The sequence below is a fragment of the Xenopus tropicalis genome, chromosome 4, assembly GCF_000004195.4.
Source record: "Xenopus tropicalis strain Nigerian chromosome 4, UCB_Xtro_10.0, whole genome shotgun sequence".
NCBI classification, from domain to species: domain Eukaryota; kingdom Metazoa; phylum Chordata; class Amphibia; order Anura; family Pipidae; genus Xenopus; species Xenopus tropicalis.
In genome coordinates this window covers 252,870-275,427 of record NC_030680.2, presented here as the reverse complement: position 1 = coordinate 275,427, position 22,558 = coordinate 252,870, and the positions used below count along the sequence as shown (strand labels likewise).

General features: G+C 45.9%; 1 protein-coding gene across 20 annotated transcripts in view; it reads left to right on the top strand.

Annotated features, from left to right (window-relative positions):
* Positions 1 to 22,558, top strand: part of LOC101734942 (receptor-type tyrosine-protein phosphatase beta-like) — an 83,086-nt gene that overhangs the window by 46,045 nt on the left and 14,483 nt on the right. For 11 of the 20 annotated variants that reach the window (XM_031900308.1, XM_031900319.1, XM_031900318.1 and 8 more), the window contains 15 exons: positions 1,356 to 1,628; positions 1,907 to 2,182; positions 2,786 to 3,058; positions 3,337 to 3,612; positions 7,163 to 7,435; positions 7,662 to 7,934; positions 8,705 to 8,980; positions 9,624 to 9,896; positions 10,176 to 10,451; positions 11,095 to 11,367; positions 12,138 to 12,413; positions 13,618 to 13,890; positions 14,169 to 14,444; positions 15,320 to 15,592; positions 21,429 to 21,566. In XM_031900308.1, the coding sequence (XP_031756168.1) occupies positions 1,356 to 1,628; positions 1,907 to 2,182; positions 2,786 to 3,058; positions 3,337 to 3,612; positions 7,163 to 7,435; positions 7,662 to 7,934; positions 8,705 to 8,980; positions 9,624 to 9,896; positions 10,176 to 10,451; positions 11,095 to 11,367; positions 12,138 to 12,413; positions 13,618 to 13,890; positions 14,169 to 14,444; positions 15,320 to 15,592; positions 21,429 to 21,566 (3,978 nt within the window). Of the gene's footprint in view, positions 1 to 1,355; positions 1,629 to 1,906; positions 2,183 to 2,785; positions 3,059 to 3,336; positions 3,613 to 7,162; positions 7,436 to 7,661; positions 7,935 to 8,704; positions 8,981 to 9,623; positions 9,897 to 10,175; positions 10,452 to 11,094; positions 11,368 to 12,137; positions 12,414 to 13,617; positions 13,891 to 14,168; positions 14,445 to 15,319; positions 15,593 to 21,003; positions 21,108 to 21,144; positions 21,390 to 21,428; positions 21,567 to 22,558 lie in introns of those variants that run through there. The other 9 variants (XM_031900323.1, XM_031900322.1, XM_031900315.1 and 6 more) reach the window with 9 other exon arrangements.

The window sequence follows — 22,558 nt, the reverse complement described above, 5'->3', positions numbered from 1 at the left end:
CCCTCTCCCCAGAAACAGGCTTTCCCTTAGGCCAGGGATGCCCAACTGGAGTCCTGCAGGCCGGATGTGCCCCCAAGGCATTTGTCTCTCGTAGTGCCCATGGGCTCTGATTCATTAATTTTATAAAATCACAATTTTAGTATAACCCGAGTTATCTACCCACAGCAGTGTTCACCAACCAGTGGCTCAGGGGCAACTTGTTACTCACCAACCCTTGCATGTTGCTCCCAGTGGCCTCAAAGTATGGGCTCATTATTTATTTTCTGGTGAGGAGGCAAGTCTTTGTTGCATAAAAACTAAGTATAATGCCAAACAGAGCCTACTGTAGGTTGCCAGTCCACATAGGGGCTATTAGGTAGCCAGTTATAGTTGATATTGGCACCCCCATGTGGCTCACGGGTATCAAAGGTCCTACACTGCGCAGGGGTGTCGAACTCAATCAGAGAAGGGGCCAAAATCTAAAATCCAGCCTAAATCGCGGGCCGAATGGTTTACTGAACAGTCATAAACTGACAACGTTAACCAGAAATGTGAATTTAAAATGAGTGGAACAATCTTTTCCTTAACAGTGCTGTTAACCAACTCACTTAAATTGTCTGCCTTCACCGTCAACTTTTCTTTTCCTTGACATTTTGGGATCAATATTGGCAGTAAAAGATGTAGTTTATTGGAAATCTGCGTTAGAAGGAAAAAGTTGAAAACTGCACAGGGATAGCTTGATTTGGCAGATGGAGTCAGTCAATAAATGCCTGGCTGGGTACAGATAGCAGATTCTGATTTTTATGCCTGCACTTTATGCCAGGAACTGGCAGCTTCTGCTGTGTACTTTTTAGCACACGCTCTCCTGTGTACTTTTTAGCACACGCTCTCCTGTGTACTTTTTAGCACACGCTCTCCTGTGTACTTTTTAGCACACACTCTCCTGTGTATTATTTAGCATACGGCCATACGCTCTCCTGTGTATTATTTAGCACACGCTCTTTAGCACTCGCCTCCTGAATCTCGCGTGACTTGTGGCTTGTGATCTCGCCTGCCGTATTTGCTATCTATTACGCATGCGCATAGATTCTATGCGCATGCGTAATAGATAGCAAGTACGGCCGGCGAGATCGGTGCGGGCCACATTGCAAGGCCTGGTGGGCCGGATTTGGCCCGCGGGCCTTGTGTTTGACACCTGTGTCCTACAGCATGGGAGATGTTGGGCACATTTGTCTTACACTGGGGTCATTTCTTGAGCTTTCTCTACAGCTCTGTGTATCTGTATCAGCACCCTCCAAACTGAAAAATGTTTCAAAAACCCCTCTGTACAATATAATTACTGGTTTAATGTATTTCTCTGTCCTTTTCCTACACAGATCCCTCTGCCCCCGGGCCATGGATATCATACAGCAGTACCACAACCAGTATCTCCCTCAACTGGACTCAACCCCAGAATATGACGGGCGCACAGTATTCCTTCAATGTCACCTACAGCATTTTACCAGGAACCGTGTATTCATTATATCCAGGGAATCAGTCCTCTGTGCAAATTCCCAATCTACAGTCTGGAACCAACTACTCCATCCAGATAGTAACGGTCGGAGTTCTGGGGTATCAGAGTGACCCTATTTCTATATCTCTGTACACAAGTAAGGATCCACATGCATTCATTTTACTCTTCCCATGCTCCCCAGTATTGCCTGCCTGTTGGGGAAGTGATATCATTGGCTCTCTGCTATTTAGTGCACTGTGGCCCTTGTGGATTGGGAATGTAACTGGCTAAGATTCCCTCACCCGAAATTCCAATAAATGGATTTAGGGACCTTCAGCCATTTCCACTCATTAAAAAAGGAATGTTATAAGTAAAGTGAATGTGCATATCCATTACAGTTATTAAAGCTGAATATTTCATTCTTTTCTCATTCAGAACCTGAGAGAATCCCATCGGCCAACGTCACAGTGAGAAATAACAAATCCACCAATTTCCTGGAGGTTCTGTGGGTTCCCCCGCCTGGGAAAGTAGAGCTCTATGTCGTATCCCTCATAAGTACTGATACCTCATATGCTGCCCAATGGAATCAAAACGCAACTGGCCCCCCCGTGGTATTCAGAGACTTACTCCCTGGGAGGGAATTCAATGTAACAATACAGACAGTCAGCGGGAATCTCAGCAATACCTCCCTGCCTATTACACAAGCCACATGTGAGTAGCATTCATGGATTCTGCTTACAGGTTACAAACATTTCTCTGGCCATCCCCAGTCAACATAAACCTTTGGGTCATCACAGTTTAAACTCTCTCTGCTTAATGCACAACTAGTGTTGTTGCTGCCATAGCTCAGCCTGGGGTTGTTCTTAGTGGCCAGGGACATAGTGTTAGCATTGCTGGCTTCTCGTAATTGTGCGCGAATCCAATAGTGACCCGGTGACGTACCATCAGTTAGCTCCAGCACCTTATCCAGGGAGTTTATTCGCTGAGCCAATGTGGGAGTAAAACTGGCTGCCGAAAATGGTTTCTTGGCTCTTTCAGGTGTATGATGGGTCACGTTGTTATTGGTAAGTGCATACATTATGACTTTTACCATATCTGCCCATCATGACTTGGGGTTAAAGGCATGGATTCTGCATTCCTCATCCAAGAAGTCCTCTGTAAGCTTCCTTTTGAGGGGAAGAAGCTCTGGGGTCATTTCTTGGGCTCTCTCTTCCTCTACAGCTCTGTGTATTTTTATCAGCACCCTCCAAACTGAAAAATGCTGTACAATATAATTACTGGTTTAATGTATTTCTCTGTCCTTTTCCTACACAGATCCCTCTGCCCCCGGGCCATGGATATCATACAGCAGTACCACAACCAGTATCTCCCTCAACTGGACTCAACCCCAGAATATGACGGGCGCACAGTATTCCTTCAATGTCACCTACAGCATTTCACCAATTACCGTGTATTCATTAAATCCAGGGAATCAGTCCTCTGTGCAAATTCCCAATCTACAGTCTGGAACCAACTACTCCATCCAGATAGTAACGGTCGGAGTTCTGGGGTATCAGAGTGACCCTATTTCTATATCTCTGTACACAAGTAAGGATCCACATCCATTCATTTTACTCTTCCCATGCTCCCCAGTATTGCCTGCCTGTTGGGGAAGTGATATCATTGGCTCTCTGCTATTTAGTGCACTGTGGCCCTTGTAGATTGGGAATGTAACTGGCTAAGATTCCCTCACCCGAAATTCCAATAAATGGATTTAGGGACCTTCAGCCATTTCCACTCATTAAAAAAGGAATGTTATAAGGAAAGTGAATGTGCATATCCATTACAGTTATTAAAGCTGAATATTTCATTCTTTTCTCATTCAGACCCTGAGAGAATCCCATCGGCCAACGTCACAGTGAGAAATAACAAATCCACCAATTTCCTGGAGGTTCTGTGGGTTCCCCTGCCTGTGAATGTAGAGCTCTATGTCGTATCCCTCATAAGTACTGATACCTCATATGCTGCCCAATGGAATCAAAGCAAATCTGACCCCCCCGTGGTATTCAGAGGCTTACTCCCTGGGAGGGAATTCAATGTAACAATACAGACAGTCAGCGGGAATCTCAGCAATACCTCCCTGCCTATTACACAAGCCACATGTGAGTAGCATTCATGGATTCTGCTTACAGGTTACAAACATCTCCTTTGCTGATATTCAGTGCAAATATATCATGTGCAGTAAGGGAGCGTGTGTAAGTGCCCATAACAATTCTCTGTAGGACTGTACTGTGCATATCCTGAGGGTCCCAAATACCCACTAACAGGGTTATGCCTTTAGCACTACAGAGGGGCTCTGCTCAGTGGTTCTGATCCAGTTTCCTAGCTGCCCAGCTGGGCTACTCTTTTCTGTTGGACTCTAACGCTAGCCCCCATTTATATGCTTGTATGTTATAAGGTGCTCCCCTCTCCCCAGAAACAGGCTTTCCCTTAGGCCAGGGATGTCCAACTGGAGTCCTGCAGGCCGGATGTGCCCCCAAGGCATTTTCATGGCTCTCGTAGTGCCCATGGGCTCTGATTCATTAACTTTATATAATGACCATTTTAGTATAACCCGGCCCACAAACAACTTCTAGGATATGTCTATGAAGATTTTCATTCATCCAGGTCATGGTATATCTAGTATAAATAAATTTGAAGCAACTGGACTTGTTTAGTAATCATTGAAGACGTTTCACTACTCATCCGAGCAGCTTCTTCAGTTCAACTGACTGGTATGGGAAGTCCTCAGCATATATACTCTTCCACTAATCCAATCACAATGGCACTATGTAACTCTTCAGAAAGGTGACATCTGAAACTCACAGAGGTGTGAATGCTGGGGAGTTACTTTGAAAGGATTACCCAAGTATCATGCAACTCTTCAAACAGGTGTTACTTGTTAGAGTTGCATGAATGGATGTGTGAAGAGACTCTAAAAGGTCACAGAGCCAGCAATATCTTACAGAAGGCCCAAAAACATCTACTAAATGAACGGGTTAGACAGATCAACTTCACCATTGAGGCCCTTAAACAGAAAATTGAACAACTGAAACAGACTCTGACAAAACAGCTACCTGATGTAACTCTGGAAAGGGTGGTTCAGTTCATTGAACATGCACAGATGGCCCAACACATTAAGAGTAAGGAGAGGCAAGTTCACCAGCTTACTGTCACGTAGCAGCGGTTTGAGGACAGAAGAACTAACCTGGAGGCAGAAAGATGAGACATCCAAGAACACCAAAGATACATGGGTTAAGAACCTATCAGACAGGGTACTTACTCAACCAGAAAAGGACGTGCTAGCCAAGGGGTTAAACTATGCAGTGACACCACAACACATCCCAGTGGTTGAGCTCATCACAGCCACAGAATCTGCCATCAATAACAACCATATAAAGGTGGAGGAAGCAGAACAACTCAGACTAAAAGTGTCAGCTGCATTGTCAAGTGCCAGAGCACCCCCCTCTAACCTTACTACACAAGAGAGGAGAGCTCTCACATCTCTCAGTAAGGACCCGAACATCACCATCCTGCCAGCAGATAAAGGGCGATGCACAGTTGTGCTCAACACAACTGACTATCACTGCAAAATGACCTCCCTACTCAGTGATAGCAATACATATGAACCTTTAAGGAGAGACCCAAGCAGCAGTTACAAGAAAAAGGTGATAGATTGCCTACAACAACTTGAAAAGGAGGAAGCCATTGATCGAGCTTTATACCACCGCCTGTACCCCAGAGAAGCTACACCATGCTTATATGGACTCCCCAAGATACATAAAGATGGAGCACCACTCAGGGCTATTGTCAGCAGCATCAATTCAGTGACTTACAGCATTGCTAAATACTTGGCCAACATCTTAGCCCCATTGGTAGGTAAAACAGTGCATCATATCCAAAATGCCAAAGAGTTTGTCACCAAGATTCAAGGAGTTAAACTAGAGGCAGAAGAAACTATGGTATCATATGATGTCACTTCACTATTCACATGTATACCTACCCCAGGGGCAACTGAGACTGTAAGAAATCGACTGCAGAAAGATAACACCCTCAGCAGCAGAACGAAACTCACTCCCAACCAAGTATGTTTATTGTTAGATTTGTGCCTGAACACCACATACTTCAAATACAAGGACCAATTTTACAGGCAAAAACATGGCTGTGCAATGGGTTCACCAGTTTCTCCCATTGTAGCAAACTTGTATATGGAAGAAGTGGAAAGGAAGGCCCTACTCACATTCAATGGAACTACACCAAGTCACTGGTTCAGGTATGTAGAGGACACATGGGTTAAAATCAGATCCAACGAAGTGGCGGCCTTTTCAGAACACATTAACTCAGTGGACAACAACATCAAGTTCACAAGGGAGGATGTCCATGAGAACAAACTTGCTTTTTTGGACTGTTTGATATCCATTCAAGAGGGGGGTATCTTGAAAACAGAAGTATACAGGAAACCCACTCACACGGATCAATATCTGTTGTTCGATTCCCACCATCCGCTGGAACACAAACTGGGTGTCATTAGAACTCTACACCACAGGGCGGAAAGTGTAACAACTGATACAGAGTCCAAGGACAAGGAATGTAAACATCTCAGAGGAGCACTGAAAGCTTGTGGCTACCCAGACTGGGCCTTTGTCAAAACAAGAGCAACTAAGCCCAACAGGAACACCAAAAGGAATAACCGTCCTGAGGCAGAGAGAAGGCGCAATATAGTCATCCCATATGTAGCAGGAGTGTCAGAGAAACTCAGGAGAATTTTCAACAAACACCACATCCCTGTGTTTTTCAAACCTAGCAACACACTGAGACAAAAACTTGTACACCCAAAGGATCCAACACCAAAGGAAAAACAAAGCAATGTTGTATACGCAGTCCAGTGTAGCGAGGAGTGCACCGACCTTTACATTGGTGAGACAAAGCAACTGCTCTCCAAGCGAATGGCTCAGCATAGGAGGGCGAACACTACAGGCCAGGACTCTGCTGTCTTTCTACACCTAAAAGACAAGGGACACTCCTTTGAAAATAGCAATGTCCAAATTTTGGACAAAGAAGACCGCTGGTTTGAAAGCGGTGTAAAAGAGGCCATTCATGTCAAAGTGGAGAAACCATCCCTTAACAGAGGTGGGGGACTTCGACACCATCTGTCTGCTACATACACTGCTGTTCTAACATCTGTACCCCGGCAGTTTCAGAACTCTTCACACATCCATTCATGCAACTCTAACAAGTAACACCTGTTTGAAGAGTTGCATGATACTTGGGTAATCCTTTCAAAGTAACTCCCCAGCATTCACACCTCTGTGAGTTTCAGATGTCACCTTTCTGAAGAGTTACATAGTGCCATTGTGATTGGATTAGTGGAAGAGTATATATGCTGAGGACTTCCCATACCAGTCAGTTGAACTGAAGAAGCTGCTCGGATGAGTAGTGAAACGTCTTCAATGATTACTAAACAAGTCCAGTTGCTTCAAATTTATTTATACTAGAACTTCTAGGATGTTTAACAGCTCTGTCCTACACTGGGGTCTCATTTCTTGGGCTCTCTCTTCCTCTACAGCTCTGTGTATCTGTATCAGCACCCTCCAAACTGAAAAATGTTTCAAAAACCCCTTTGTACAATATAATTACTGGTTTAATGTATTTCTCTGTCCTTTTCCTACACAGATCCCTCTGCCCCCGGGCCATGGATATCATACAGCAGTACCACAACCAGTATCTCCCTCAACTGGACTCAACCCCAGAATATGACGGGCGCACAGTATTCCTTCAATGTCACCTACAGCATTTTACCAGGAACCGTGTATTCATTATATCCAGGGAATCAGTCCTCTGTGCAAATTCCCAATCTACAGTCTGGAACCAACTACTCCATCCAGATAGTAACGGTCGGAGTTCTGGGGTATCAGAGTGACCCTATTTCTATATCCCTGTACACAAGTAAGGATCCACATCCATTCATTTTACTCTTCCCATGCTCCCACAAACAACTTCTAGGATGTTTAACAGCTCTGTCTTACACTGGGGTCTCATTTCTTGGGCTCTCTCTTCCTCTACAGCTCTGTGTATCTGTATCAGCACCCTCCAAACTGAAAAATGTTTCAAAAACCCCTCTGTACAATATAATTACTGGTTTAATGTATTTCTCTGTCCTTTTCCTACACAGATCCCTCTGCCCCCGGGCCATGGATATCATACAGCAGTACCACAACCAGTATCTCCCTCAACTGGACTCAACCCCAGAATATGACGGGCGCACAGTATTCATTCAATGTCACCTACAGCATTTCACCAGGAACCGTGTATTCATTAAATCCAGGGAATGAGTCCTGTGTGCAAATTCCCAATCTACAGTCTGGAACCAACTACTCCATCCAGATAGTAACGGTCGGAGTTCTGGGGTATCAGAGTGACCCTATTTCTATATCTCTGTACACAAGTAAGGATCCACATCTATTCATTTTACTCTTCCCATGCTCCGCAGTATTGCCTGCCTGTTGGGGAAGTGATATCATTGGCTCTCTACCATTTGGATCACTGTCCACCTCGAGTATTGGGAATGTAACTGACAAAGACTTTCTTACCCTTAAAGGAGAAGGATAGTCATTTTGGCATTTTACTGCCAATAGATTTGCCACATTAGTGCCACCTAGAACGCTGTATTTATTCTGCAGAAAGCATTACCATACCTGAGTTTAGAGCCCTAGAAGCTTTCTCTGTTTGCTTAATATTGCAGCTGCCATTTTAGCTTGGTGTTTGTAGCTTCCTGCTGCTGCTCTAGTTGTTATAGCTAAGATTACACATTCCTAAGGGATTGGGAGAGAGCTCTTAGAATTCTTGTGGGAGGGGGGAGAAGGGAGATAGGAAAGAGCTGCACAGACTCTGGCCCCAGGAATGTAGGATATTTCTGAGTTAAAAAGTCAGACACTCAAAGAAAAAGTTTACATAAAAGGAGACAAGAAATCCTGTGTTTCTTTTGATAGAGGACTCAGAGTGCAGCATTACTGTAAGTGCTTATGGCTGTATTTAAATAGACCTTTCTGAAAAAGCTACTGAGTTTTTACCTTCCCTTCTCCTTTAATTCCAATTAACACATTTAGGGACCTTCAGCCATTTCCACTCATCGAGAAAGGGAATGTTATAAGGAAAGTGAATGTGCATATCCATTACAGTTATTAAAGCTGAATATTTCATTCTTTTCTCATTCAGACCCTGAGAGAATCCCATCGGCCAACGTCACAGTGAGAAATAACAAATCTACCAATTTCCTGGAGGTTCTGTGGGTTCCCCCGCCTGGGAATGTAGAGCTCTATGTCGTATCCCTCATAAGTACTGATTCCTCATATGCTGCCCAATGGAATCAAAGCAAATCTGCCCCCCCCGTGGTATTCAGAGGCTTACTCCCTGGGAGGGAATTCAATGTAACAATACAGACAGTCAGCGGGAATCTCAGCAATACCTCCCTGCCTATTACACAAGCCACATGTGAGTAGCATTCATGGATTCTGCTTACAGGTTACAAACATCTCCTTTGCTGATATTCAGTGCAAATATATCATGTGCAGTAAGGGAGCGTCTGTAAGTGCCCATAACAATTCTCTGCAGGACTGTACTGTGCATATCCTGAGGGTCCCAAATACCCACTAACAGGGTTATGCCTTTAGCACTACAGAGGGGCTCTGCTCAGTGGTTCCGACCCAATCTCCTAGCTGCTCAGCTGGGCTCCCCTTTTCTGTTGGATTCCAGCGCTAGCCCCCATTTATATACTTGTATGTTATAAGGTGCTCCCCTCTCCCCAGAAACAGGCTTTCCCTTAGGCCAGGGATGTCCAACTGGAGTCCTGCAGGCCGGATGTGCCCCCAAGGTATTTTCATGGCTCTCGTAGTGCCCATGGGCTCTATTTCATTAATTTTATATAATGACCATTTTAGTATAATCCCGCCCACAAACAACTTCTAGGATGTTTAACAGCTCTGTCTTACACTGGGGTCTCATTTCTTGGGCTCTCTCTTCCTCTACAGCTCTGTGTATCTGTATCAGCACCCTCCAAACTGAAAAATGTTTCAAAAACCCCTCTGTACAATATAATTACTGGTTTAATGTATTTCTCTGTCCTTTTCCTACACAGATCCCTCTGCCCCCGGGCCATGGATATCATACAGCAGTACCACAACCAGTATCTCCCTCAACTGGACTCAACCCCAGAATATGACGGGCGCACAGTATTCCTTCAATGTCACCTACAGCATGTCACCAATTACCGTGTATTCATTATATCCAGGGAATCAGTCCTCTGTGCAAATTCCCAATCTACAGTCTGGAACCAACTACTCCATCCAGATAGTAACGGTCGGAGTTCTGGGGTATCAGAGTGACCCTATTTCTATATCTCTGTACACAAGTAAGGATCCACATCCATTCATTTTACTCTTCCCATGCTCCCCAGTATTGCCTGCCTGTTGGGGAAGTGATATCATTGGCTCTCTGCTATTTAGTGCACTGTGGCCCTTGTGGATTGGGAATGTAACTGGATAAGATTCCCTCATTGGAAATTCCAATAAACACATTTAGGGTCCTTCAGCCATTTCCATTCATTGAAAAGGGGGATTTTATATGGAAAGTGAATGTGCATATCCATTACAGTTATTAAAGCTGAATATTTCATTCTTTTCTCATTCAGACCCTGAGAGAATCCCATCGGCCAACGTCACAGTGAGAAATAACAAATCCACCAATTTCCTGGAGGTTCTGTGGGTTCTCCCGCCTGGGAAAGTAGAGCTCTATGTCGTATCCCTCATAAGTACTGATTCCTCATATGCTGCCCAATGGAATCAAAACACAACTGACCCCCCCGTGGTATTCAGAGGCTTACTCCCTGGGAGGGAATTCAATGTAACAATACAGACAGTCAGCGGGAATCTCAGCAATACCTCCCTGCCTATTACACAAGCCACATGTGAGTAGCATTCATGGATTCTGCTTACAGGTTACAAACATCTCCTTTGCTGATATTCAGTGCAAATATATCATGTGCAGTAAGGGAGCGTCTGTAAGTGCCCATAACAATTCTCTGTAGGACTGTACTGTGCATATCCTGAGGGTCCCAAATACCCACTAACAGGGTTATGCCTTTAGCACTACAGAGGGGCTCTGCTCAGTGGTTCCGACCCAATCTCCTAGCTGCTCAGCTCGGCTCCCCTTTTCTGTTGGACTCTAACGCTAGCCCCCATTTATATGCTTGTATGTTATAAGGCGCTCCCCTCTCCCCAGAAACAGGCTTTCCCTTAGGCCAGGGATATCCAACTGGAGTCCTGCAGGCCGGATGTGCCCCCAAGGTATTTTTATGGCTCTCGTAGTGCCCATGGGCTCTGATTCATTAACTTTATATAATGACCATTTTAGTATAACCCGGCCCACAAACAACTTCTAGGATGTTTAACAGCTCTGTTCTACACTGGGGTCTCATTTCTTGGGCTCTCTCTTCTTCTACAGCTCTGTGTATCTGTATCAGCACCCTCCAAACTGAAAAATGTTTCAAAAACCCCTCTGTACAATATAATTACTGGTTTAATGTATTTCTCTGTCCTTTTCCTACACAGATCCCTCTGCCCCCGGGCCATGGATATCATACAGCAGTACCACAACCAGTATCTCCCTCAACTGGACTCAACCCCAGAATATGACGGGCGCACAGTATTCCTTCAATGTCACCTACAGCATTTTACCAGGAACCGTGTATTCATTAAATCCAGTGATTCAGTCCTCTGTGCAAATTCCCAATCTACAGTCTGGAACCAACTACTCCATCCAGATAGTAACGGTCGGAGTTCTGGGGTATCAGAGTGACCCTATTTCTATATCTCTGTACACAAGTAAGGATCCACATCCATTCATTTTACTCTTCCCATGCTCCCCAGTATTGCCTGCCTGTTGGGGAAGTGATATCATTGGCTCTCTACCATTTGGATCACTGTCCACCTCGAGTATTGGGAATGTAACTGACTAAGACTTTCTTACCCTTAAAGGAGAAGGATAGTCATTTTGGCATTTTACTGCCAATAGATTTGCCACATTAGTGCCACCTAGAACGCTATATTTATTCTGCAGAAAGCATTACCATACCTGAGTTTAGAGCCCTAGAAGCTTTCTCTGTTTGCTTAATATTGCAGCTGCCATTTTAGCTTGGTGTTTGTAGCTTCCTGCTGCAGCTCTAGTTGTTATAGCTAAGATTACACATTCCTAAGGGATTGGGAGAGAGCTCTTAGAATTCTTGTGGGAGGGGGGAGAAGGGAGATAGGAAAGAGCTGCACAGACTCTGGCCCCAGGAATGTAGGATATTTCTGAGTTAAAAAGTCAGACACTCAAAGAAAAAGTTTACATAAAAGGAGACAAGAAATCCTGTGTTTCTTTTGATAGAGGACTCAGAGTGCAGCATTACTGTAAGTGCTTATGGCTGTATTTAAATAGACCTTTCTGAAAAAGCTACTGAGTTTTTACCTTCCCTTCTCCTTTAATTCCAATTAACACATTTAGGGACCTTCAGCCATTTCCACTCATTGAGAAAGGGAATGTTATAAGGAAAGTGAATGTGCATATCCATTACAGTTATTAAAGCTGAATATTTCATTCTTTTCTCATTCAGACCCTGAGAGAATCCCATCGGCCAACGTCACAGTGAGAAATAACAAATCTACCAATTTCCTGGAGGTTCTGTGGGTTCCCCCGCCTGGGAAAGTAGAGCTCTATGTCATATCCCTCATAAGTACTGATACCTCATATGCTGCCCAATGGAATCAAAGCAAATCTGACCCCCCCGTGGTATTCAGAGGCTTACTCCCTGGGAGGGAATTCAATGTAACAATACAGACAGTCAGCGGGAATCTCAGCAATACCTCCCTGCCTATTACACAAGCCACATGTGAGTAGCATTCATGGATTCTGCTTACAGGTTACAAACATTTCTCTGGCCATCCCCAGTCAACATAAACCTTTGGGTCATCACAGTTTAAACTCTCTCTGCTGAATGCACAACTAGTGTTGTTGCTGCCATAGCTCAGCCTGGGGTTGTTCTTAGTGGCCAGGGACGTAGTGTTAGCATTGCTGGCTTCTCGTAATTGTGCGCGAATCCAATAGTGACCCGGTGACGTACCATCAGTTAGCTCCAGCACCTTATCCAGGGAGTTTATTCGCTGAGCCAATGTGGGAGTAAAACTGGCTGCCGAAAATGGTTTCTTGGCTCTTTCAGGTGTATGATGGGTCACGTTGTTATTGGTAAGTGCATACCTCTGAAAAGACCTTTTAAATGCAGATTGGCAGGAAGGTCCTAGGAAAGTGATAGTTGAGCCGAGGATAGAAAAGATGTATCCTGTCCCAGTACAATGTGCAGAGTTTTAGGATTCACAACCAACTGTTGATTTTTCGGGTGATGCTTCGATTGTCTGTCTGACATAAGAGATGGCCCTCTCTATAAATGACTTGTCTGGTCTTAGACAGCCTATGGAGAAGAGAATAGAGTCTGAGTTGAAAAAGCTTTATGGGGCATTCCTACGGGATTTTTAGAAGCGTATTTATCAAATGGTGAGTTCTACCTTTAACCCATTGATAAAAATCCCATAGGAATGAATAGAAGGTGGGTGAGTTTTTATGTATTGAGCTCTAAACTGCCATTTTTCTAGATCTGCCCCTATAGGGTTGCAGGGGCCTTAATCTCAGTTATTAAAGCCATATCTTTATAGTCAGGGGAGACTACTCAAAGTATGGAGGGAGTAACAGTAAATGAGCAATCCATACAGATACTAGATGACATTAAGAAGGCATGCAGTTTTTGCCTGGAAGCATCTGTAGACATGGCAAAGTTGGCTGTAAAAACATGGTGACTTTTACCATATCTGCCCATCATGACTTGGGGTTAAAGGCATGGATTCTGCATTCCGCATCCAAGAAAGTCCTCTGTAAGCTTCCTTTTGAGGGGAAGAAGCTCTGGGGTCATTTATTGGGCTCTCTCTTCCTCTACAGCTCTGTGTATCTGTATCAGCACCCTCCAAACTGAAAAATGCTCCAAAAACCCCTCAGTACAATATAATTACTGGTTTAATGTATTTCTCTGTCCTTTTCCTACACAGATCCCTCTGCCCCCGGGTCATGGATATCATACAGCAGTACCACAACCAGTATCTCCCTCAACTGGACTCAACCCCAGAATATGACGGGCACACAGTATTCCTTCAATGTCACCTACAGCAATTCATCAGGAACCGTGTATTCATTATATCCAGGGAATCAGTCCTCTGTGCAAATTCCCAATCTACAGTCTGGAACCAACTACTCCATCCAGATAGTAACGGTCGGAGTTCTGGGGTATCAGAGTGACCCTATTTCTATATCTCTGTACACAAGTAAGGATCCACATCCATTCATTTTACTCTTCCCATGCTCCCCAGTATTGCCTGCCTGTTGGGGAAGGGATATCATTGGCTCTCTGCTATTTAGTGCACTGTGGCCCTTGTGGATTGGGAATGTAACTGGCTAAGATTCCCTCACCTGAAATTCCAATAAATGGATTTAGGGACCTTCAGCCATTTCTATTCATTAAAAAAGGAATGTTATAGGGAAAGTGAATGTGCATATCCATTACAGTTATTAAAGCTGAATATTTCATTCTTTTCTCATTCAGACCCTGAGAGAATCCCATCGGCCAATGTCACAGTGAGAAATAACAAATCTACCAATTTCCTGGAGGTTCTGTGGGTTCCCCCGCCTGGGAATGTAGAGCTCTATGTCGTATCCCTCATAAGTACTGATACCTCATATGCTGCCCAATGGAATCAAAACACATCTGCCCCCCCCGTGGTATTCAGAGGCTTACTCCCTGGGAGGGAATTCAATGTAACAATACAGACAGTCAGCGGGAATCTCAGCAATACCTCCCTGCCTATTACACAAGCCACATGTGAGTAGCATTCATGGATTCTGCTTACAGGTTACAAACATCTCCTTTGCTGATATTCAGTGCAAATATATCATGTGCAGTAAGGGAGCGTCTGTAAGTGCCCATAACAATTCTCTGTAGGACTGTACTGTGCATATCCTGAGGGTCCCAAATACCCACTAACAGGGTTATGCCTTTAGCACTACAGAGGGGCTCTGCTCAGTGGTTCCGACCCAGTTTCCTCCCTGCTCAGCTGGGCTCCCCTTTTCTGTTGGACTCTAACGCTAGCCCCCATTTATATGCTTGTATGTTATAAGGCGCTCCCCTCTCCCCAGAAACAGGCTTTCCCTTAGGCCAGGGATGTCCAACTGGAGTCCTGCAGGCTGGATGTTGCCCCAAGGCAGTTTTTTGTCTCTTGGTGTGCCTATGGGCTCTGATTCATTAATTTTTGTAAAATCACAATTTTATTATAACCTAACTTATCTACCCACAGCAGTGTTCACCAACCAGTGGCTCAGGGGCAACTTGTTACTCACCAACCCCTTGTATGTTTCTCCCAGTGGCCTCAAATTAGGGACTCATTTTTGAATTTCTGGTAAGGAGGCAAGTCTTTGTTGCATAAACACCAAGTATAATGCCAAACAGAGCCTACTGTAGGTTGCCTGTCTACATAGGGGCTATTAAGTAGCCAATTATAGTTGATATTGGCACCCCCATGTGGTTCACGGGTATAAAAGGTTGGGGGTCCCTGTCCTACAGCATGGGAGATTGGACACCTCTGTCTTACACTGGGGTCTCATTTCTTGGGCTCTTTCTTCCTCTACAGGTCTGTGTATTTGTATTAGCGCCCTCCAAACTGACAATGCAATGTATTTCTCTGTCCTTTTCCTACACAGATCCCTCTGCCCCCGGGCCATGGATATCAAACAGCAGTACCACAACCAGTATCTCCCTCAACTGGACTCAACCCCAGAATATGACGGGCGCACAGTATTCCTTCAATGTCACCTACAGCATTTTACCAGGAACCGTGTATTCATTAAATCCAGGGAATCAGTCCTCTGTGCAAATTCCCAATCTACAGTCTGGAACCAACTACTCCATCCAGATAGTAACGGTCGGAGTTCTGGGGTATCAGAGTGACCCTATTTCTATATCTCTGTACACAAGTAAGGATCCACATCCATTCATTTTACTCTTCCCATGCTCCCCAGTTTTGCCTGCCTGTTGGGGATCTCACTCAATTGGCAAAATACAGTGGCTTGCAAAAGTATTCGGCCCCCTTGAACTTTTCCACATTTTGTCACATTACAGCCACAAACATGAATCCATTTTATTGGAATTCCACGTGAAAGACCAATACAAAGTGGGGTACACGGGAAAGCCCAATACAAAGTGGGGTACACGTGAGAAGTGGAAGGAAAATCATACATGATTCCAAACATTTTTTACAAATAAATAAGTGCAAAGTGGGGTGTGCGTAATTATTCAGCCCCCTTGGGTCTGAGTGCAGTCAGTTGCCCATAGACATTGCCTGATGAGTGCTAATGACTAAATAGAGTGCCCCTGTGTGTAATCTAATGTCAGTACAAATACAGCTGCTCTGTGACGGCCTCAGAGGTTGCTAAGGGAATATTGGGAGCAACAACACCATGAAGCCCAAAGAACACACCAGACAGGTCAGGGATAAAGTTATTGAGAAATATAAAGCAGGCTTAGGCTACAAACAGATTCCCAAAGCCTTGAACCTCCCACGGAGCCCTGTTCCACCGATCATTCAGAAATGGCAGGAGTATGGCACAACTGTAACCCTACCCAGGCACGGCCCCCCCTAAACTCACAGGCCCAACAAGCGCTGATCAGAAATGCAGCCAAGAGGCCCATGGTGACTCTGGGGGGGCTGCAGGGATCTACAGCTCAGGGGGGGGAATCTGTCCATAGGCAACTATTAGTCGGGCACTGCACAAAGTTGGCCTTTATGGGAGAGGGGCAAGAAGAAAGCCATTGTTAACAGAAAACCATAAGAAGTCCTGTTTGCAGTTTGCCACAAGCCATGTGGGGGGGGGGGCAAACATGTGGGAGAAGGGGCTCTGGTCAGATGAGACCAAAATGGAACTTTTTGGCCAAAATGCAAAACGCTATGTGTGGCGGAAAACTAACACTGCACATCACTCTGACCCCCCATCCCCACTGTCACATATGGGGGGGCAGCATCATGCTCTGGGGGGGCTTCAGCAGGGACAGGGAAGCTGCTCAGAGTTGATGGGAAGATGGATGGAGCCAAATACAGGGCAATCTTGGGAGAAAACCTCTTGGAGTCTGCAAAAGACTTGAGACTGGGGCGGAGGTTCCCCTTCCAGCAGGGCAACGACCCTAAACATAAAGCCAGGGCAACAATGGGTTAAACATATCCATGTGTTAGACTGGCCCAATCACAGCCCAGATCTAAATCCAATGGGGAATCTGTGGCAAGATCTGAAAACTGCTGTTCCCAAAGGCTGACCATCTAATCTGACTGAGCTGGAGCTGTTTTGCAAAGAAGAATGGGCAAGGATTTCAGTCTGTAGATGGGCAAAGCGGGTAGAGACATACCCTAAAGCCTGGCAGCTGGAATTGCAGCAAAAGGGGGTTCTACAGAGTATTGGGGGGCTGAATAATTACGCACACCCCACTTTGCACTTATTTATTTGTAAAAAATGTTTGGAATCATGTCTGATTTTCCCTCCACTTCTCACGTGTACCCCACTTTGTATTGGTCTTTCCCGTGTACCCCACTTTGTATTGGTCTTTCCCGTGTACCCCACTTTGTATTGGTCTTTCCCGTGTACCCCACTTTGTATTGGGCTTTCACGTGGAATTCCAATCAAATGGATTCATGTTTGTGGCTGTAATGTGACAAAATGTGGGAAAGTTCAAGGGGGCCGAATACTTTTGCAAGCCACTGTATGTGTCATACGCTACAACGTGTGGCAATAGTCTAATGAGATAAGGGGGCTTTTGGCAAAGCCCAGAAAAGTTAACAGGCAACACCTGAGATACAATTGTAGCTAATAAGCTAAACAGGTCTCTTGGGGGAACTGAGACTCACAAGTTTAGGCTAATGCCACACTTATTCTCTGCAAGCCGAAAACGCAACCGATAATACGCTCCTACGCTTGAAAAGTCTCCTACCTTTGCCTGCACCCCAAAAGCATTGAATACGCCTAGGTGCAGTCACATGTAGCCGATATCCGCAAAAACGCGAGACTTTGCATTTTTGGCGTGTCATGAGGGAGATAATGATCCACTCCGGGCCTTTTTGAGACCTTATTGTGAATAGGAATTCAGGGCAAAAAAAACAGGAGTAGATCATTATCTCTCTCAGGCATCGGCTTGGTTGAGAGCTCTGAATATTTTTGCTTTGGTTTGACACTTCAGAGGCAGAAGCAGAAACAGAAGCACAGACAAAGGCAGAAACAGAAACAGAGAAAGAAGCAGAAGTAAAAGCAGAGACAGAAGTAGAGGCAGAAGTAGAGGCAGAGGCAGAAGCAGAGACAGAAACAGAAGCAGAGGCAGAAACAGAAACAGAGAAAGAAGCACAGACAGAGGCAGAGACCGAAGCAGAGGCCTAAGCAGAGACAGAGGCAGAAGCAGAGACAGAAGCAGAGGCAGAGGCAGAAGCAGAGACAGAAGCAGAGGCAGAAGCACAGACAGAGGCAGAGACAGAAGCAGAGGCCTAAGCAGAGACAGAAGCACAGACAAAGGCAGAAGCAGAAACAAAGAAAGAAGCAGAGGCAGAAATAGAGGCATAACAGAGGCAGAAGTAGAAGCAGAGACAGAAGCAGAGGCCTAAGCAGAGACAGAAGCACAGACAAAGGCAGAAGCAGAAACAGAGAAAGAAGCAGAAGTAAAAGCAGAGGCAGAAGTAGAAGCAGAGGCAGAAGTAGAAGCAGAGGCAGAAGCAGAGACAGAAGCAAAGGCAGAAGCACAGACAGAGGCAGAGACAGAAGCAGAGGCCTAAGCAGAGACAGAGGCAGAAGCACAGACAAAGGCAGAAGCACAGACAAAGGCAGAAACTGAGAAAGAAGCAGAGGCAGAAGTAGAAGCAGAGGCAGAAGTAGAAGCAGAGGCAGAAGTAGAGGCAGAACAGAAGCAGAGGCAGAAGTAGAAGCAGAGGCAGAAGCACAGACAGAGGCAGAGACCGAAGCAGAGGCCTAAGCAGAGACAGAGGCAGAAGTAGAGGCAGAAGTAGAAGCAGAGACAGAAGCAGAGGCAGAAGCACAGACAGAGGCAGAGACCGAAGCAGAGGCCTAAGCAGAGACAGAGGCAGAAGTAGAGGCAGAAGTAGAAGCAGAGACAGAAGTAGAGGCAGAAGCACAGACAGATGCAGAGACAGAAGCAGAGGCCTAAGCAGAGACAGAAGCACAGACAAAGGCAGAAGCAGAAACAGAGAAAGACGCAGAGGCAGAAGTAGAGGCAGAACAGAAGCAGAGGCAGAAGTAGAGGCAGAAGCACAGACAGAGGCAGAGACAGAAGCAGAGGCCTAAGCAGAGACAGAGGCAGAAGCACAAAGGCAGAGACAGAAGCAGAGGCCTAAGCAGAGACAGAGGCAGAAGCACAGACAAAGGCAGAGACAGAAGCAGAGGCCTAAGCAGAGACAGAGGCAGAAGCACAGACAAAGGCAGCAGAAGAAACAGAGAAAGAAGCAGAGGCAGAAGTAGAGGCAGAAGTAGAAGCAGAGGCAGAGGTAGAGGCAGAACAGACGCAGAAGTAGAAGTAGAGGCAGAAGCAGGGGCAGAAGCAGAGACAGAGGCAGAACAGAGGCAGAAGTTGAAGCAGAGGCAGAAGTAGAGGCAGAAGCAGAGACAGAGGCAGGGAGTCTGTGGCTATGTGGAAAACAATGTCTCTGCTCTGCATTCTGAGTGGGTGATGGAAGGACTTCAATTTCAAGCCGGAGGGAGGGGTTTTTTGTGTTTTTTTAATGAATTAGCTCCAGTTTGGAATTTCAGCAGCTATCTGGTTGCTATTGGCCAAATTACCCTAGCAACCAGGCACTGTTTTGAATGAGAAACTGGAATATGAGTAGGACAGGGCCTGAATAGAAAGGTAAGTAATAAAAAGTAACAGAAAAATAATTAAGAAACTATAGAAAATACATAATAAGGATAAGATCAGTTGAAAGGTTGCTTAGAATTAGCCCCTCTATATGGGAGCACTACTCCTCAGGACTATATCTGCTCAACCCTTCTAAACCTGCCCTCTGACTCCCGGCCCCCTTTGGCTGCTTCATTTGGCAGTGGGTGCCGGGAGTTGACTAGTTACTGGTTAATGACAGTAATTCTAAGACAGGCCCTCACTTCATTCAAGAGCTCTGCCTTCCTTAAAAATTGCTGCTCATTCTCCTCAGGGCCAGTTAAGGGGGCACCTGGCCAGGGCCCACTGATTTGGGGGGCCCGCTGTGCCACTATGTATTTCATTTTTTTCCCTCCTTCTAGGGTTGCCACATTTCCGGGCTCCATACACTGACAGGGGGAGGGCAGTGATGTCATAGGGGCGGGGATAGGCAGGCGGTGAGGTCACAAGGCAGGGAGGGGCAGATAGATAAAGATCAGAAGACCGGGCAGGCAGTTTTGACCCAGACAGGTGACAACTCTACCTCCCTCCCTCTGAGGCCTACCCCCCCCCATGCCATCACTGCTGCCCTCCTCACTCTGCGTTGACTCTTCTGTTCTTCTCTGTTTGCTCCCTGGTCTTTGGAAAAAAATCCAAGATGGCTGTGCATTCCACTGTGGAACTCACAGCCATCTTGGATTTTTTTTACAGACATTAAATCCAGGCAGAGAGAGACAGTGCCAAGCAGCATGGGAGCACAAGGAAAGAAGAAAACTTTGCTATTGATTTTCTACTTGTGCAGGTGTACGTAATGCTTTCACTCTAGCCACTGATCTTACTGGCATGTCTGGAGTTAATGGGGTGTTTATTGGCCATTTCTACAGTAATTATACTGGCACAGCTAGGGTTATTATGCGGATTATCGCCACAAATCCAGGCCTGGGTGCAGGGGACCCTGAGGCAGAAGCCCCGCACCCCCCAGTCTGACCCTGGTGGCAGGGTGAGAGGAGCCCACCGATTGGCCCTTACCCAGGCGCCACATAACTGACCAACGCTGCTCTTCTCTCTTTTACTATTTAACAGAAATGGCGCCTTCCCCTTTCAGGCTTGTTACATGCTGAGCAACGGAATACGTTTGCCCACATCTAGGAACCCATAACAACCAATCAGGTGATTGTTTTCAAACAGCTGACCAATACATGCTCATTGGTTGCTATGGGTTACTGGGCAAGTAGCAAACGTAGGCCCATTTATTACATTTCCCCAAGATGTTATTCCAGTCTTACACCTCCATTAAATCTATGTTTCATTTCAGTTAGCACACAAAAGAAAATGTTCTGACACAAACCACACCCACCTTTCAATAGGCCACGCCCCAGAGCAAATAAACCACACCTACATGCTGCTGGTGCCCCTATGAATCAATTTGGGAAGCTGTGTTTGTGCTTCAGCATCACATCTCTTGTCTGTAATTCATTGTGCCTTTCAGTTCCCACCCCGGGGCCCCTGCCTCTGTGCCGCCCAGCTCACTGTCACCTACGGAAATATCATTCACCTTCAGTGCGTTTAGCAGTGTAAATGGGCTGATAAAGCTGTATATCTGTTATTTGTAATTCATTGTGCCTTTCAGTTCCCACCCCCGGGGCCCCTGCCTCTGTGCCACCCAGCTAACTGTCACCTACGGAAATATCATTCACCTTCAGTGCATTTAGCAGTGTAAATGGGCTGATAAAGCTGTATATCTGTTATTTGTAATTCATTGTGCCTTTCAGTTCCCACCCCCGGGGCCCCTGCCTCTGTGCCACCCAGCTAACTGTCACCTACAGAAATATCATTCACCTTCAGTGCGTTTAGCAGTGTAAATGGGCTGATAAAGCTGTATATCTGTTATTTGTAATTCATTGTGCCTTTCAGTTCCCACCCCTGGGGCCCCTGCCTCTGTGCCATCCAGCTCACTGTCACCTACGGAAATATCATACACCTTCAGTGCGTTTAGCAGTATACCTGGGCTGATAAAGGCGTACGCTGTGATAGTGACAACCGATAGCAACGGTAAGTTCTAACTACTGGCAAACTGGTTCCCATCCAGTGAGGTAAGTATAGAGGAAGCAGCGCCACAGGGGCGGGGGGGCCCAGACTGTGGGGGTCTGCTCCCTTTATAGCCGCTCTCCTTGGACTCATTAATGTACTGATATACTTCAGGCCCCTCAAAACATTTGTTTGCAGGGGGGCCCGGTGTGTTCTCAGTACCCCGCGTTTGTGTGCCAGCACTCACTGACATTGGGTTGGCCTGGGTGCAGACACATGGAGTGGATTTTGCTGTGAAAATGCATATTTGTTCATTTCTGTACCAAAATCCATGTTTCTGCCCCCAGGCCAACCCAACGCCTGTGAGTGCTGGCACACAAACGCGCAGAGACCAGTGGATCGGCCAATCACAGCCTACCAATCAGCCTTTAACATTCAAGCTACAGTAACCTATTTCCCTGGTGCAATCAACTCTGCCACGCTGTCTGTCAGGGTTAGGCAACATGAGTGGCTAATAGTAGGGAACGTGGGCTTGGGGGAACCCTGAAAAGCACATTCTCAGGCTCTCTGTCCCACAGACTGCAGCAGGGGCAGCATTGGGGTATTCAGTAACTGGGGGCCCAGGTTCCTAGAAGCCCTCGCTCTGGGGGGGACAGGCAGATCTGTTACAGGCTGGGAAGGCTCATTAGTGTGCCCAGGTCCCTGCTGGCACCGTTATAGGGTTATAGCTGGGTCCCTTCCCCCCATACAGCTCAGGCTACAGGGACTCAAAGGCCAGAGGCTGGGCAAGTACTAGGTAGCCCATAACAAGCACCAGTGTGCCAACTCCCTGTGATTATTTGGCCAAATGCCGAACACAATCCTAACCCTCATTTGCATATTCAAATGTACCCCAAATCATAAAATGCACCCCATTGCCCAGAGGACACTTTGCTCACCTATCGGCATATTTACTAAAGTGACAAATAAAAATTTGCCGCAGCAATAGGAATGTATTAAGTACAACAAATGTGGGT